A 17,983-nucleotide genomic window follows, 5' to 3' on the forward strand; every position below is an offset into this window, starting at 1 on the left:
ATATTTACGAGGTTGTAACGTAGAAAATGTATTTATAATGAGTAAGAACAAAATATTCATTTAACAAGAAATTTTCTCTATAATAAAATAGCTGCGTGGCTGTTGAGTACCATAAATTACGGCGGGTGTTAAATAGGAACCGCTCTTAACTTGTACACTCTTTGGACAAAGTCAGCCAACATGGCGACCGTTTGAAAGAAAGGGGTTGAATGTTTGGTAGTGCCAACAAAAATGAGGTGAGTTCTCCTTTCTAGAAAGAAAAATAGAATATGTTAAAATGTAACAGGCTAGATATGTTACGAGACAGCCGACTAAACCGTTGTGTTCAAAACAAACGCTGGGCTAAAATCACGTTAAAGTTAGCTAAAATCAGTGCAACTACAACTACTTGCACAAGCTAAGTTGTCATTTCGGATACCCAAGATGGCTTAATTGATTTGCATGTTTAGTTATGGATGCCATATAATCCTAACATTTATCACAGGCCATAGATTAACTAATTTCTGCTTAGAATACAACAAATCAGTCATAGAAACTGCATATATTGATTTTTTTCTCTTTTAAACTGGAGCTGAGATGGAAATATTAATAAATACTGCAAATCTGTGTGCAGGCTGCCCCGTTGTTGCTTTGGGCTCCGACGAACCTATTTGTTTTGGGCAATTCTGCTGATCCTCCTGGTTGGTGTAGTCTTGACAGCTCTGCTGCCACCTGCTGAGGACCAAAGAGGTGTTGCTGTCTTGGAGGTGCTACGAAGGGCAACCCCGCAAAAGCAGAATCCCGCACAGGTTCACCACGCTGACAGCTCGGAGGAGAAGAAGTTTACCATCATCATCCAGACTTACAACCGCACAGACGTTTTGCTCAAACTCCTAAACCATTACCAGGGAGTACCTCATCTTCAGAGAATTATCATAGTATGGAACAACATTGGAGAGCAGACACCTGCAAAGCTGTGGAGCTCCTTGGGGCCTCATCCGGTCCAGGTAGTCTTCAAGGAGCAGACCAGCAACCGAATGCGCAACAGGCTACAACCATTCCCTGAAATTGATACTGATGGTCAGTACATCTGTCAGCTTGCACCGTATGTATTATTTGTTATATTTAAATACATTTTAGTCAGTGAACAGTAGTATTTTTGTTCTGCTCCTGTAGCTGTTCTGATGCTGGATGATGACACTCTCATCAGTGTACCTGACATCAGTTTTGCTTTTTCTGTCTGGAAGGTAATGAGTATCATAAACTTGAAAAATTTAACTGCAGATTTTAGCCGGCAAACCCTGAGTTGTTTTACTGTTGGGTTCCACAGCAATTTCCAGACCAGATTGTTGGATTTGTACCGAGGAAACATGTCTCAACGGCAGCAGGAGTGTACAGCTATGGCAGCTTTGAGCTGCAGGATCCAGAAACAGCAGGAGGTGACGTGTAGGTTGTTTGTTTTTGGTTTTTTTGTCCACATACCCTGCATGTTATTTGGGCCTGTACTACGAAGCATGCTCGACATACCCAGAATGTTTGTTGCTTATGTGGCTTCACTTATTTTTACATCAGTGTACATCAGTATACTTCTGTGTTTAATTTTAAACATATCAGTGAGAGAATAACAATCATATCTTAGTATAAAGAATAATGATCATAGCATTTCTATAAGGATTCACAGATGTCAGAAAATTCGTGCAGGGAGATTGCCAAAGCTTTTGGAATGGATGTGAGGTAATGTGCAAAGACGGGACATATGTTTGCCTCTGGAACAAAAACCAGCCACAACAAATAGTGGGGAACCATGTGGGAAAGAAAAGTCCCAGAATTTTATTTGTATTGTTGTTGGCACAGCATATAAAACACTGGGACATGACCACAAGGTAATTAACGAATGATGCGCCAAGGACAAGCATGACTGCTGGCAGTAACGTCAACCACTCATATGGGTTGCATCAAAAATCCACAGCAGAAGTCTAAATCAGCGTTAAGCTGTCACAAGAAAGTGGTTATAAACTTAATAGGTCCACTCTAGGGTTACCAGTCTGTCATGTGTTCATGTGAGCATGAACACATGAAAGAGGCAACTTCTGACCAATCACAGACGTGGGCAGATCTAACAGATCTGAGCGGCCTGATTTTAGAAAGGAAGTTAAAACTGTGTCAGACCAGGCAATGTTAAGCTGTGTACAGTACAGGCTCAGAGCAACACGTGTTGCCAAAACAGTAGCGTGAGATTACAAGTGTACGATTTAAATAGGCTTTATGAATGGAAAAGCACTATTATATTTATAAAGCCTAAGCTGAAGCCAGGAGGAAAATCTGGCAAAAATGCCATCTGTGCGAGTTAACAGACTTCTCAGTATCCTTAAGACTCAGGATAATCTGTTATATCAATGTTTAAATGTGCAGAAAACAATTTTAACTTTATCTTTTCAGCTGAAACTGTGCTGGTGGTGTTTAATGGCTTGAGTGCAAGTTAAGAAAATATATACAAATAGAAATTAAAGACAGGCATAGCATGCTTGCAAATTTGATATCCAGTGTATATCCACATTATAAAGGCGTGGAAGACAATACAATCATTTTAGAAATAGAAATAAAGTTGCTCCTTTAGACGCTAGCTGTCCGTGGACATGTCCGACATGTGTTCCAGGAATGGTGGCACCATTTCCCAGAGAAACGATTGGTCAGTAGATGGTGAGTTTGTACTTGTTGACTTTAAATTGAACATGAGAAAATTCAAGGCTTATTCAGGTAACTTTGGCATAAACCCTGGTTTATGAAGAGGGTTAATTTCTTAGGGGGTAGTTTACCTTGAGAATTTGTGCTGCAGACCTAACCAGTTGTGGAACAGGTTATATTTGAGATCAAGAGATAAAACGTCACTTCCTACTGCCCAATTCACTAGCGGGGACTACATTCTCATTTTAGGTTTGACAGCATTCCTAGTAAATAATGGCAGATGGCTTGAGGATGAATTGAGGCTGCAGTTTGGGGAAGGCCTCAGGGGGGATTGGCGATGGCTCCCAGGCTGGGAAGATCCTCATGTACTAATGAGAAGTGAATGAATTGTAAAAAAAGGGAAGGGAGGGTGGGGCACAAAGATGAGAATGAACAGCTTGTAGTGCTCGGGAGGGTCATATATTGATGGATTACTGGAAGGGATGTGTATGGAGGTGTGGTACCACTCCTGAAATTTAGATAAATTCTCTCCACTTAGCTTTCTGGAAAATGGTGTTAACATTGCTGTAAAATCCCCCGAGCCACTCTGAGCAGATAGTAAGAGGGTCTAATGTTTTTCATGAGTCTCTAAAGTCTTCTTTCCATGATGAGTAATAAATATAGATTCTTAGACACAACTAAACAGCAGCTGTTTTTCTTTCAACCTGCATTATAAATTTCAACAGCAGCGAATCACCATCGTATTGCTGAAAATGCAGAGTTAACCCTGAATTTGCATTGCTGCGCCACTAATCCTGCTTCATAGTACAGGCCTCTGGCTAGGTGTACTTTGTTTTTTAAGCTTCCATCTCCCTGCATTCCCTGCAGATACTCCATGGTGTTAATTGGTGCTGCCTTCTTCCACCGCCGCTATTTGCAGCTCTTTCAGGACCAGCCTCAAGCAGTGCATGCTTTAGTGGATGAAACGCAGAACTGTGACGATATTGCCATGAACTTTGCCGTAGCTCTGTATTTAAGAAAACAATCAAAGTTGGGTAAAATGAACAGAGCCTCTGGGGTCTTTATCAAACCCGTGGACCTCCGCAACCTAGAAAAGGAGGCCAGCAGTGGATACCAGGGGATGTGGCATCGTCCCGAACACCTTCTCCAGAGGTCCTACTGCCTGAACAGGTTGACACAGATCTATGGCTTTATGCCTCTTTCCTTCTCCAACCTGATGGTCTCCCAGTTTGGCTTCCCCAGTTATGCAAACCACAAAAGCAGGGGCTGAGGAAGTGCTGTATTACTGATTGCTCTGGATAAAAAGTAGACGATATAGTGTTCTGGTAAGTCTGTTTGATTAACATCATGTGACAGGGTGGAGGATAAGTTTGAATTATCAGTGAGTGAGTGAGTGAGAGAGAGAGAGAACGAACGAACTGTGCCTGGAAACTAAAAAATGAAAACTTTAATCTCATTGTACCTCTTTGATTTTTAGCCTACTCTTTTGAGTTTTAGGATTCTGAGCAGTTTTCTCATTCACAGCCCGACAGTGATGGACGCCTGATTTTTGGACAGCGAGGATTGTTAGAAGAATTTGCTGCACATGCCCTTGTCTGATGAGACATCCATATTTGATAAGCTAATCTGTATTGTTTACCAGGAACTGCCTTAAAGTTACCTTGAAGCCAAAAAAGTGTCAGTCTTTGATCTATTTTGACAACTTAACCTGCTTTATTAGTAACAGATTTAGACTGTCTTAAGCTGTAGGTATGCTGTAGTTGTATTTAACCAAAAAAACTTTCCACCAACGTATCTGAATAAAAAGGAATTGTGAAAAGCATTTAACAGTGACTCTTTATGTCCAGGACAGGAATGTGATTTGATAAATAAAATGTTTTCTCAGGGCATGAAATCATTATTATAATGGTGAAAATAATTTATTCCCTGTTGAATTTGTAAATTTGCTCACTCACAAAGAAATGAACCGTTTCTAATTTTCTATGGCAGTGGTATTTTAATGGAGAAAGACAGAATATCAACCAGAAAACCAGAAAAAAAAACCCATCAAATTCAGCAGGGGGTGAAATACTTCCCCCACTGTATGAGTCCAGGTAGTAATCTGGAGATGTCGGCATCTGAAGAATTAACTGAGTGTGTTTTGGCACCATGAGTCGTGGTATCTTTGTTCCAAATTCTCATATGTGCCAACTATAGATTAAACGCTTCCAATAAAACTTATATTGTCATGAATAGTTTTGTCACAGCTTTAATTTTAAACATATTGCCCTGCTGTGAGGAAAGTATTTCTAACCAAAATAGTTAAACTGCAGGTTTTTGGGTTTTTTTTAAAAAAGTGCCTTGGCCACTTTTTACTGTAATAGAGGGCACTGATAAAGAGATTTGTTACCAAATGAATTATTTACATTAGTAGGTATACGTGGGAGTGCCCATTTATCTAAAATCATTGGATATGCTTATTTGTTCTATTTTTCTCTCAATGTAAAGCTAGTAGTTTGAATGAGAGTGTTAACAGAGGAAAAGGATCAGACAATAAAATTCTTTGTTTTCTAATGTGGAAATTTTGGTCTGATGGCTAATGCAGTTTTCCAGAACAACATGGACACAAAAACATGGATAAAAAGGTTTTTAGCTTTGGATTACTAACACCTGTTTTCCACCAGTAATGTGCCTAGTCTGGTGCTGGTCGATGGCCATATTTTGGCAAGTGTCAGAACTTAATTTTTGCATACTATATCAGACGTTAGTGTCACACAGGGCCGAATCTGAATGCTACATTTGGAAATTAGTGGTAAATTACTTGCAGTAATATTCCCATTGCTTCTGAAATCACTGAATCCAAGTGTTGGGAGACTCATTTTTGTGGTGCCACCATTCTTTGTTGGTGTAAATGTGTAGAACCAGTTTGAGATTTGGCAAAGCATTGGTGGAAAATGGCTAAATGAGGTAGCAGAGTTACAGATTACCGGTAGCATAACAAGTGCTTAAAGTCTACAAAGTAAACATCTCGACTGCAACGCTAGACATGAAGTTTCACCTGCTTTTAAATTTCAAGTTTGCAAGGCATTAAATCAGCAAATGCTCTTTACTAACTTTGGATGTGAAAACTAGATTTATTTATTAATAACAGTCCACTCCATGTCATTGGATAAAAGTGTCCTTGCATATTCGTTTGGATGGGTTCCAGTTCTTTCACAAAGAATTTCAGGGACTTATGATGTTGGTCCACCACCACCACCCCCGGGTCCACGTCCAGGCCTGGAACCTCGGCTGCCTGGTGAACGAATGTCATGCCACAACTTCACAAGGGGCTCCCTCTTCCTCCAGATGAGTTTATGACCATATGCCACATACCACCTGTATGAAGAGATGCATGGCACGGTAAAATGTGGAGAAAGCAGAACAAGATGCTCCCATTAGGCCACATTAAGACATTAAAGGATTTAGACTGATCAAAGCAGTGCAGAATCATTGGATTCTTTTTTCATGACTGAGTTCAAAAGCACAAAGCCTTCAAAACAACATTTTAATAATATTAGATATGTTCCACAGGCTTTAAGCCGTATTTGTGACTACACCTGCAACTGTCACATAACCACAATTTTCACACTTGGGCCATGTTATGAGAGCAGGATATTAAAACTGGGAAAAAAATCTGTCTGCTTATGTAAGTCTAAGAAAACAGTTAAACCCTCCAGAAAAAGTAAGTAATCAGATTTGGGATTAAGACAGTTTCATATGCCTTGAAACTGTATTTCATATTGTTAACATGGACAGACTTTGAGGAAAGGGTAAAAATAAGACCTGACTCACACTCCAAAGAGGGCTCCGCCAAGGTGAGCTGCATGGTCAAACAGCCGCCATCCCAACAGAAGTCCTGCTGTGTCAATGGCAACTAGCGCTTTCAGAGCCTAAATATAAACAAAGGCAAAGCTGCATTCAGTGCGCTGGCATGCATACTTCCACAGTCACTCATACATGTACCTTTTTATTTGGTCCATGCACACTCACATCTCTTCCTGCAGCAAAAGCGGGAAGGAAGACAAAAAGCAACTCAAGCAACCACTCGTTATATCCGAGGTAGACAGAAGAACATCTCTGAATGCACATGTCCAACCTTAAAGAAGATGGGCCACAGCAACAGAACCCCACAGTGGGTGCCACTCCTGTCAACTAAGAACTGAGGCTACAATTCCCATGGGACAACCAAAGATTGGAAAAACAACATCATTTAGACACAACAGCCTGCCTGTGTATTGCTGCTGATCATGTTCATATGTTTATGACTACAGTGTGCAGGTCTTCTGATGGCTGCTTCCAGCGGGATAACACACCATGTCACAAAGGTCAGATCATCTCGAACTAGTTTCTTGAACATGACAATGAGCTGACTGTAGTCACCGTGTTGAATCAGTGCCATGAAAAACTGGGGCATTTCTGAAGGCAATATGGATTCCAATCGAGCACTTGTAAGGTGTACTTCATAAAGTGTATGTAGGAAATATGAAGTGTGCAGCACTTACTGTTCCTGCTGTGAAAGTGACCATGGGAAGGAAGATTATGCCAAGCTTGGCCTCTGGCATCTTAGAGCAGATAGCAGCGAGCACTGCCATGACGGCGCCGGACTGTAGATCAAAACAGTTACTATCACAGCTGTCCATCATTTGAGTTGAGCTTTAAAATGGATTTTAGCAAATATCTTACCGCCCCTAATGATGGATAGAGACGCCCGGTGGCTGCCTTACATGTGTAACTGACCATAGTGGAAACCACACCTGAAAATCAAACATTTGGTAGCCTTTCTTACTTCCTGTTACCTATATTCTCAATAATCAGCCATGCATAGTACTGAAAGGCCCTAAACGTTTGAGTGTCCCAAAACTAAAATAAGGTTTTTGTGCTGTAGTAAATGATGGATGGAATAACAGCGAGTTCCCTTTCAGTCGATTCACTCGGTACAACACATAAGTATGGGATATCACGCCCTCGCGTGTCCTGGCTGAAGAAACCTTTATTCACGCCTTTACGGCAGATGACGTGTGATGACACGCGCAAGGCCCCGCCCGCACATATAGCCGCTGCCATCACCGTCATCCCTCAGTTCTTACGCTCTTCACCTCGCTGAGAACACCTCTGCTGAGTTGGGCTAGCTAGCTACTGCTAGTTAGCTCCGTTGTCTGCCAACTTGAACCTAGCTTAACTGCCCCTGTTGGTGTTAGCCTCCACCGCCCAGCTGGTGCGTAGGCTGCCCGCGGAGCGCTATTTTCAAGTTTTTCTTGTGCAGCGTTTCGCTTTGCGTTTTGGGAATGGACTCCAAACCGAAGCGAGCAAAGCAGAAATCTTCTGTTCGCCCCTGTCCTCAGGGATGTGGTTTCTCTTTGCACGACAGCGACCAGCACGATGCCTGCCCTGTCTGCCTGGGGATCGTCCACGCTAGGAGAGCGTTGACGGAGCCCGAAGCTTGTGCGTTTTGTCGCCAGCTCCGACGCTCGACCCTGGAAAGACGGGTGACGTTTGTGGAAAGAGTGCTGGGACGCTCGGCTGTCGCACGGCATGACCCTCTTCTTTCCGAGTCTGGAGCCCCGGCTTCGTCCGAGTCCGAAGACGAAAATTTTCAGGTCGATGTCCCCGCGATTAGCTGGGCTGACCACATGGAATACGTTGACGGGTTAGCCGATGACGGACCGGAACCATGCAGGAGCGCTGACGGGCTTCAGCCTGGGTTGAAGCCCGCCAGCGCTCCCCAGGAAGACGATGACGTGCTGGACATCGGCCTGGACATCCATGGTTTGTCGGAGGATGAGCAGGAGAGCTCATTGTCGACCCAATATGCCGCCGCTGCTGCGCCGGTCGGCCACGATGACACCTCTCTTTTCTCCCTGTTTCGCCGTGCCGCTGAGAAGCTGCAGGTGGACTGGCCCTCTCCTCCACCAGCTCGGAAGCCGTCGCGGTTTGCGGGTTTTTTCCTTCCACCGGAGCCCGCAACGGCCAAAAACTGCCTCCCCATGTTCCCAGACTTTCTCTGCGAGCTAACAGCGTCATGGGACAAACCTCTGTCTACCCGCGTCACTGTGCCCGGCTATGGACAGTACATGGAATTGGACGGCGCCGAGGGAGCTGGTTTAGCTAACCCACCCCCTATGGAGCCGTCTCTGGCTGCTTATCTGGCCCCGTCCCATAACCATGGTGTCGGTGGCCCCGCAACTCTGCCGTCCAAGCACTGCAGATTCTCGGCCTCGCAGCTGGAGAAGATTTATCGGGCTCAGGCCGGCACCGCTCGAGCCATGAGCTCCGTCACCATGCTCCAGACGTACCAAGCAATGTGCCTGGCGGAGCTTGGATCGCTGGTTCCGGAGGACAGCCCGCTGTCACCTCTTCTTAACGAGGTTAGAGTCACCACGGATTACATCCTCCGTGCGTCTCGCTGTGCAGCGCTCTCCCTGGGCAGAGGGATGGCTTCGACAGTGGTGGCGCAGAGGCACCTGTGGCTGACCCTCTCCGACGTCCCTGATAGAGACAGAGCTGTGTATCTGGACGCACCAGTGTCTGCGGCTGGGTTATTCGGACATTCACTTGAAGCCATTCAGGCTAGATTCGATCTGAGGAAGAAGCAGACGGAAGCTCTGCGCGACATCATCCCCAGACGCCAGCCCAAGCCCACTGCTAGCTCTCACAGGCCCGCCGCTCCTCTGACAGCTGGCAAGAGACCGGCGCCCACTGCTGGAGTGGGAGGGCCGCCGGCGAGAGCACGTACTCCGGCCCGAGCTCCACGCCAGTCGGCCTGGGGCAAAAGCCCTCCCCCGGGCCCCCGACGGGACCTGACGCCCAGGAGGAAGAAGCCTCAGCCCTCCTAGCTGTGATTGCGAGTGGGGAAGGGATCCGGCAGCAGGGAGACGCTGCTCTTACCCCTCTGTTGCCGCACAAGAGGTGCCGCTTAAGTTCTGTTCAGGTTGTCAGCCCCAGAAGGCGCTGCACTTCCCTATCGCGGTCTCCCAAGCACATAACCCCTGCACACGGTTCAGATGTGTTGAATGTTCAAGCGACCACATCGAGTGTTCCCGCTGTTTTTCATTGTTATGCCCCGGAAAAGGTGCACCCAACAAAATGTACAAATGTACATGTTCCCATGTTGCAATCAATAAAGAGTGTGGTTTACTCTCAAACAATCTCAAATGCTCAACCTGCAGGCGAAATGAGCCAGGTCAGGCAGGGGATGCAGTCCCCTGCAGACACACTGGGGGGCGACGGCGCCCCGCCGTCAGTGCTGCAGGCCAGCCGGCTGGCTGCTCACTTCCCTCAGTGGCGCGCTTGCGCCCCCTCTCCGTGGGTGCTGCAAACCGTTGCCATGGGTTACCGGTTGCAGTTCCGGGTCAAGCCGCCTCGTTTCCAAAGAGTCGTGAACACGATTGTCAACCCCGAGGCAGCCTTGGTACTCAGAGAGGAAATACAGGCGCTATTACAGAAGAGAGCAATACGGGTGGTCCCCGCTTCGGAGACGGACAAAGGTTGGTACAGCCGTTATTTTGTCATTCCGAAGAAAGGGGGAGGGCTTCGTCCCATCCTCGACCTGCGAGTCTTGAACACGTACCTGCGAACGTACAGGTTCAAGATGCTAACACTCAGACAGCTCCTGAGTGCAGTCGGCCCGGGAGATTGGTTTGCGACAATCGATCTAACAGATGCTTATTTTCATGTCGCTATACACCCGAAACACAGGCAGTTTCTGAGGTTTGCATTCGAGGGCGTAGCCTACGAATACCTAGTGCTGCCGTTCGGGCTGTCGCTCGCTCCCCGCACCTTTACGAAATGTGCCGAGGCAGCGCTAGCGCCCCTCAGGAAGAGGGGCATCCGCATCTTGGCCTACCTGGACGACTGGGCTCTCGTGGCTTGCTCCAGAGAACAGGCGGAGACGCAGCTGTCGCGGGTTCTGTCACACATTCAGACACTGGGGTTCTCTGTGAACTTTCAGAAGAGCTCGCTAATCCCAGGTCAACAGATCGCTTTTCTCGGTCTGGAAATATGCTCTCTTTCCAGCCGCGCACGGTTGTCAGAGCACAGAGTGGCCGCGTTTCATCGCTGCCTCGCTCAATTTCAGCTGGGACGCAGACTGCGTTTCCAGACGATATTGCGCTTGTTGGGCATGATGGCATCTATGATCGCCGTAGTGCCGCTTGGGCTGTTGAAAATGAGAGCGTTTCAACGCTGGACTCTCTCTCACCGTTTGTGTGCTTCGCGTCACCTCCGGAGGAGGCTGCCGGTAACTGCGTCTTGCATGCTAGCTCTCCGTCCTTGGAGGGAGCCCGGGCTACTGCACCAGGGCTCTCGGATTGGGAGGGTGTTGTTTCGCAAGGTGGTGTCCACAGATGCTTCCCTAAGTGGGTGGGGAGCGCTGTGCGAGGGTGCGTCAGTGAGAGGGATCTGGTCCGCGGCTCAGCGCCAGCTGCACATCAACCACTTAGAGCTGTTAGCAGTGTTCTTAGCTCTAAAGCGTTTCCGTCCAGTCCTGCAGGGCCAGCATGTCTTAGTCAGGACGGACAATTCAACAGTGGTGTCTTATATAAACAGGCAGGGAGGAACACGCTCTCTTCCCCTGTTGCAGCTGTCTCGCTCTCTGCTGTTATGGTGCAGTGTTCATTTTCTGACTCTAAGAGCCACCCATGTCCCGGGCCACCTGAACCTGGGGCCGGACCTTCTCTCCAGGGGGGGTCCTCTGGTGAGAGAATGGAGGTTACACCCTTCAATAGTGGCTCAGATTTGGGATCTATTTGGCGAGGCGCAAATAGATCTTTTTGCTTCCAGGGTGAATGCTCACTGCCCCCTGTACTTCTCCATAATCGACCACGATGCACCCTTGGGCTTGGACGCGCTAGCGCACCAATGGCCAGACGTGCTCCTGTATGCATTTCCCCCAGTGGAAATGATATCTCCAATTCTGGAGAGGGTGCGTCGGCATTCCCTCTCTCTGATCCTGGTGGCCCCTTGGTGGCCCGCGAAGTCGTGGTATGCAGAAATAATCAGCCTGCTTGCAGCAAGTCCTTGGCAGCTTCCTCTCCGCAGGGATCTCCTCTCTCAGGCGGGGGGGGGGAAGTGTTTCATCCGCGCCCGGATCTGTGGCACCTTCATGCTTACCTGCTGAGAGGTTAAACTTGGTTGCTAAGGGTCTGCCACCTAGTGTGGTAGCGACGATTCAGAGCGCCAGGGCCTCGTCTACTAGAGGCTTGTACGCTTACAAATGGCGAGCCTTCGAGCGATGGTGCCAGGACCGCCACACTCTCCCATTTCAGTGCTCTATTGTGGATGTTTTGACATTCCTGCAGGAGCTGTTGGATAAAGGCCTTTCGTTTTCGACGATCAAGGTTTATTTAGCGGCTATATCTGCTTGTCATATCGGTTTTGACGGGGTGACACCAGGTGCGCATCCCCTCGCCGTCCGTTTTCTGAAAGGGGTTCGCCGGCTGAGGCCCGTGCTTAAGTCCAGTGTCCCTGCTTGGGACTTGTCTTTGGTGCTGGAGGCCCTTTGTGGCCCTCCGTTTGAACCCGTTGAGTCGGTAGATATGAAACTTCTTTCGTATAAGACCGCATTACTTCTCGCTTTGGCCTCGGCGAAGCGAGTGGGGGACCTTCATGCGCTGTCTGTGCATCCTGCCTGCACACAGTTTTCTCCTGATGGCCGCAAGGTCGTATTGCGTCCGAATGCCGCCTATCTTCCCAAGGTCATGCCTGCATCTTATAGTTCAATGGAGTTTGAGTTGTTGAGCTTTTGCTCCCCTCCTTTTGAATCTGAGGAGCAGAGGAGGGTGCATTCTCTTTGTCCGGTGCGTGCGCTACGCACCTACATTGAGCACACTCGGGATGTGCGTTTGTGTGACCAGTTGTTTGTCTGCTTCGCTAATCCGAATAGAGGTAGAGCTCTGTCCAGACAGAGGCTGTCCCACTGGATTGTAGAAGCTATCTCGCTGGCATACAGCACCGGAGGTTTTGCGTTGCCCCACGGGGTGGGAGCTCATTCCACCAGGGGGATGGCGACCTCATGGGCTCTTTTTAGAGGGGTGCCTGTGGCTGATATTTGTGCAGCGGCTAATTGGGCGTCGCCGCACACTTTTGTGCGGTTTTATCGGTTGGACGTTACAGCCCCTTCGGTGGCTCATGCTGTCCTTTCTGCTGGGTCTACCACTCACTGAGGATGTGGTGGTCCCGTTCCGGTTCGGTGGCTGCTCTGCGGTGCGTGTATATAGGTCCCATACTTATGTGTTGTACCGAGTGAATCGACTGAAAGGGAACGGTTAGTTATGTCTATAACTTCTGTTCCCTGAAGGAGAGGAACGAGGTACAACACAGGGTGGCCCCACTGAGCAGTTGGCTCGGTGAAGAGCGGCTATCGAACTGAGGGATGACGGTGATGGCAGCGGCTATATGTGCGGGCGGGGCCTTGCGCGTGTCATCACACGTCATCTGCCGTAAAGGCGTGAATAAAGGTTTCTTCAGCCAGGACACGCGAGGGCGTGATATCCCATACTTATGTGTTGTACCTCGTTCCTCTCCTTCAGGGAACAGAAGTTATAGACATAACTAACCGTTTCAGTCAAACATGAAGCAAAGAGATCATTAAACTATCCACCCTGGATTAAACACTAATGTTAAAAATATTCAAGTATTGTGTTTAGATTTAATAAATGTTATCAGACTCCAGTTGTGTGCTTTATTTGACTCACCAGCAGACAGGTAAACTGCAAGAAATTGCTCTTTCCCCAAAAGAGAGACGATCCCTGAGGAGAATATCCATAGGACATACATGTTGGCCACCATGTGGATGATGGAGTAGTGACTGAAGGAGGACAGAGCCATGGGAAGGCAGCGTGTTTCTGGAAGAGGAAGAGGAGAGGGGAAAAAAAATGCACACACTGCAAACACAAAAGAGGACATGACCGTGTAGCACAGGTGAACTCACTGGAAGCTGGGTTGGACGTGAAGTACTTAAGCATACTTCTTTGCATTGAAGGGATTCGCCAACAGCAGAGGACGGCGGCATTTAGTGCGATAATACCTAGAAAAAAATTAATAAATAAAGGTGCCAACTATGAAGAAATGCAAAGAGATAAATAAAAAAACAAAAAAAACCCCAGACACATAGGGTTGGGTATCGTCACTGATTTCTAGAATCAATTCGATTCCCATTCACAAGCGCAAGGTCCCGAATCGATTCGATCCATGATTCGATTCCATTTGATTCGGGGAAATTTTGCCTCAGACAGTCAGAAATATTATAATTCTGATCACTAATCAGTACATATCCATATTTTATATCTGTAAAAAGAAACCTTACACTTGTGAGACTTTATCAAAGGTGTGAGCATCACAGCAGATGCCTTTGTGTCAAAGTAACAGAGGATAAAACACAGACAAACATGAAGGCGATTTTCCTGGCCTGACTTTTTATAGCAGATAACCTTAAAAATATTCTGCGGTAGAACAAAAACTGAAGAAAACTATGAATCAACATGAACATTACCTGATGCTGCTGAAGTGAAGCAGAGCAAAGTTACAGAGGTTTCTATTAGAGATACAGTTAAGCATTTTGCAATTTTGCATAATTTAAAAAGTTTAAATTTCTTCAGTATTGAACAGCAAAAATGCGGCTTTCTTGTCGGAAGTCATTTAAGTAGAAAAGAAAAAAACAACACAGCGGCTGACAGCACTGTTTACAATGGTAGACTGGTAGGTAATAAGCAAGTGAATGGGAAACTGTTCTTGAAGTACACGGAGAGAGAGAGCTGTGCAAGTGTGATTTTATTGTGGTGGAGGCAAAACAGCAAATAAGGGGGACTTCATGATGATGTTTATGTGAAGCGTAGTTTGGATCTTCTTTTCGCGACTGGTTCAATCAACTTTGGTTGGAGAGACACAAAACCTGCAGCTTCAGAATCTAGCGCAATAAAAGATTTAAACACAGAGCGCGGACCAGACACATCAAAATGAGTGAGCTGTCGGCTCTCAGCCCCGACAGCATGTCCGTGTACGTCCCGTTGGGCGAGAAAGCGTCGGGTCCGCGCTCTGTTTACGTCTTTGTGCAGAATCCGTGTGCCTGCTCTCATTTACTGTTTTAGCTGTTTGGTGGTTATCAAAATTTTGTGAGATTTATCCTGAGATTCTGGCATTTTGGGCAAAATGCATTTATATTTAAAAATCGATTCAGGATTTTAATGAATCGATATCACGCTATTCAAGCTAGAATCGATTTTAAAATCGGAAAATCGATAATCAAAACCGCACACACACTGCAAAGATGTTGACTGTGTAAAATAATACCTGTCACAGTCTTCTGTCCCTCTGTGAGGCTGTTCCAGAAGTCATCCACCATGGACACCAGGAGAATGAGCTGTCGCTGGAAGCTGGACAGCTGGTTCCACCAGTTGTGCCAGTATGCCATGTCCTGGGTGCCCTGGGAACATGTGAAAGGTTCACAGAGTCTCTGTGAGCAGCTTGTAAATCAAACCAGTAATGCGATCTGCAAGCAAAGGAGATGTGCAATAATGTGGATCATCAAAGTGCTCACCTGCATGCCTTTTTCTGAATTCTCTTCATCTTTTGCAGTCTGAAGTCTTGACTTTAGACTCTCATATTGGAGAATGGCCGCCGCACCAAAGGAGCAGCCTGTAAACTGAAATGGAGTCAGAAAACAGCCAGAAGCACTTTACTGTCCACAAACAACAGTGTACCATGCATCCATTTCATCACTACACAGCAGTAGAAAACTGGGGGGACCTACCCCTACTGTGAACATCAGCGGTGTGAAAAGTGTAGGCCTGGGGACTCTAGGAGGAGGCTGGGGCACCGGGGTGCCAGCCTCAGTGGCTGAGGTGTTTGTTTCCTGCGTGGCATTCTTTTTCTTTATGTCTGGCCTTTTGGCCTCCCGACGAAATCCACACCTCTGCTGGTTGTAGGGGTTAAGACTGCCAGGAGAAAGAGGCAGCTTTTAAAGCAGGCAGTTGTTGAAATATACACAAAAAAGTATAAAATCAATGTTCATTTAGGGGAAGAACATAAAAGTCCTGCTTTGAAAACTAATTTTACTTTTTTGTTGTTGTTGTAAAATTACAGCTACTGCTGGTTGTAGAGTTACAAAAAAATGAATGCATCCGTAATAAAAGCTAATAATACTGAGAACAATTCAAGCACCCACAATGTATGAATCTACACGGGTAGCATGCCTCACAGTGGCTCCATAACTACTTCTTGTTAGTATCAGTATCAATAATAAAAGCACGACATGCTGTTTAAGGCACTCAATTCATTTACTGAAAAACAGAAAGACTACAGTAACTCGTTTACGCTTCGATATCGCAGGTTACGGATGAAACATGAAGCTGTCTTCAGCTTTGTGGATCTCCCTGCAATGACAGTCGGAACAGTTAGGTAAGCACGGGCTGCGGCTGGTGGAGAAGTAAACACACACATCCTGTCAGTGTTACGCCTGTGCAGACAGACGCTGCGACCACAGCGACCTTGTGTTTGCTCACCTGGAGCTTCGTGGAGTGGTGTTCTGGGATCTCACGAACTCTGTTTTGGCCCATTTTATCGCGTATCCTCTCCACGCCATGATTGTGTTGACCTTCCGCTTCAAGCCCGTCCCACCACCACACTGTAGCTGATGCTGCGTTCACGGACTCATGTAAAAGCCAGCATTTGTAACTTGGTTGTATAATTCTGCATCTACAGGCAGCTCTTGCGCTGTGTCTGACTATATACATTCGGTTCACAGTATCTATTTAACTTAAATTGGTTATCTTATATTTAGTTGTGGCGTTAGTATTGTCAGTTTGATTTTTATTGGGTGGACACAGAGTTGCACAACACCAAAGGGTCAAAATCCTTGCATGCTTATAAATACAATAGAAGGTTATTTTTGCCATAATCGTTCAGCTGTGCAACAGTAAATACTCCACAGGCCTCTGTTAGCGTCTCTTTTGTTTGGTATAATCAGCTCCCTCTAGTGGCGCATTGACGAACAGATTTGTCAGAACAAAAGCGCTTTCAACAGTGGTTAAATTGTTACACGTGTAGCAACTATTCAGTTTTTGTTTGTTTGTTTGTGATGGGATGTGCTACAATATCCGCAAATTTAAAAATTTAACAGTAAAACATTTTTTTTTTACTCCAGTGTGAGTATCTTAGACTTCTGGATGCCTATCCACAGCGCTGATTTTTTACCAGTAAAATATAGTGCTTCATCAAAATATAATTTATAGTTTGTGGTAGTTGTACTTTCCGTCTTTTGTGTTTATTTAACTACATTTCAGGGCAATAATATTCACTGTACTATCTTTACAGCTGACTCCAGTGTCTGACAAATACAGCAAGGATCTGTAGGTGACATGAAAATGTCACGACCTGCGGGGTCGGCAATCTCTCTCCCCCTCCCCTGTTTTGCCGGGGCGGAACTCATGGCGGGTTCACGCCCTCGGCCCACGCCCTCCCAGATCATGCACACCTGGGCCTCATCAGACCAGCTGGTATATCAGAAGGAGGAGATCAGCTGTTCAACGCTGGATTGTTGTGAAGACTCCTGTCAGTACACGTCGAGCCCTAGTTTCCCCACACTTCCGCCTCAGAAAGTAACATTTGTCTCTCTGTTCTAGATTCCCCGGACTCGTCCCCGTGTTTCCCCGTGTGGAGCGTGTAAGAGGTGGCTGGTCACTAGCGGAGAGAGGTTGGCGTGAGCGTGTGTGTGATCCCCTTGTTTTCCCTGGAGCCCTGGAACCCGTCCTCGCACATCTTGTATATAGCACTGTCCTCGCACTGCCTGTAAATACACTTGGTGAAGATTTTTGTGAATAAACTGTCTCTGTTACAACACACTCCGGAGTCCTGCGAGTGGATCCTCAGAGCAACCCGTGACAGAAAATGAGGGAACTGCAGAAAAGCCACTAATTTCCAGGGGGGTTATGACCCCCCCAATAATCAGACCCAACCAATATAACCCCCCCGATAAAATTAGGAATTATCTTGCATAAATAGGCTGTTGATTTTCTTTATTCATTTCAGTTATTACCAGCAAAATAGTTGCATGTTTAATCATCTGGGAATTTACCCAGATTTATTTATTTATTTAGACAGAGATCTTGACTCCCTCAATGTTCAGCACAAAGTTACACCGATGTATGCACTCACTCAGCAGTATTGAATTCGATTTTATTTATAAAGTATCAAATCACAACAACCGTTACCTCAAGGCACTTTATATTGTGAGGTAAAAACCCTACAATAATACAGGGAAACACTAACAATCAGACAACGCCCTGTGAGCAAACGCTTTGGCAAA

At 46.3% G+C, this 17,983-nt stretch overlaps 2 protein-coding genes across 5 annotated transcripts; one reads left to right on the top strand and one right to left on the bottom strand.

Moving 5' to 3' along the window:
- The first annotated feature begins 85 nt into the window (after positions 1 to 85).
- On the top strand, positions 86 to 4,486 carry extl2 (exostosin-like glycosyltransferase 2). 4 transcript variants are annotated; one of them, XR_013903167.1, is made up of 6 exons: positions 89 to 236; positions 614 to 1,059; positions 1,156 to 1,226; positions 1,310 to 1,425; positions 3,532 to 3,989; positions 4,189 to 4,486. XR_013903167.1 is itself a non-coding variant. In XM_080292603.1 (5 exons), exons 1-5 carry the CDS (start codon positions 232 to 234, stop codon positions 3,932 to 3,934), a joined length of 1,041 nt encoding a protein of 346 aa, XP_080148729.1. In that variant the 5' UTR covers positions 100 to 231; the 3' UTR covers positions 3,935 to 4,486. The 4 variants fall into 4 exon arrangements, 2 of the variants coding, with proteins under 2 accessions (XP_080148730.1, XP_080148729.1); XR_013903168.1 differs by lacking the exon at positions 1,156 to 1,226 and having other exon boundaries at positions 87 to 236; positions 614 to 1,084; positions 1,310 to 1,429; XM_080292603.1 differs by having other exon boundaries at positions 100 to 236; positions 3,532 to 4,486.
- A 1,271-nt stretch (positions 4,487 to 5,757) lies between these two features.
- Positions 5,758 to 16,340, bottom strand: parla (presenilin associated, rhomboid-like a). The gene is made up of 10 exons (XM_026148769.2): positions 16,182 to 16,340; positions 15,431 to 15,614; positions 15,218 to 15,322; positions 14,971 to 15,103; positions 13,613 to 13,708; positions 13,377 to 13,526; positions 7,369 to 7,439; positions 7,188 to 7,289; positions 6,478 to 6,575; positions 5,758 to 6,021 (listed from the first exon to the last, which is right to left on the bottom strand). The coding sequence occupies exons 1-10, from the start codon at positions 16,259 to 16,261 to the stop codon at positions 5,877 to 5,879; spliced, it is 1,164 nt and encodes a 387-aa protein (XP_026004554.1). The 5' UTR covers positions 16,262 to 16,340; the 3' UTR covers positions 5,758 to 5,876.
- Positions 16,341 to 17,983: the final 1,643 nt, after the last annotated feature.

Source organism: Astatotilapia calliptera, chromosome 18, assembly GCF_964374335.1.
Source record: "Astatotilapia calliptera chromosome 18, fAstCal68.1, whole genome shotgun sequence".
NCBI lineage: Eukaryota > Metazoa > Chordata > Actinopteri > Cichliformes > Cichlidae > Astatotilapia > Astatotilapia calliptera.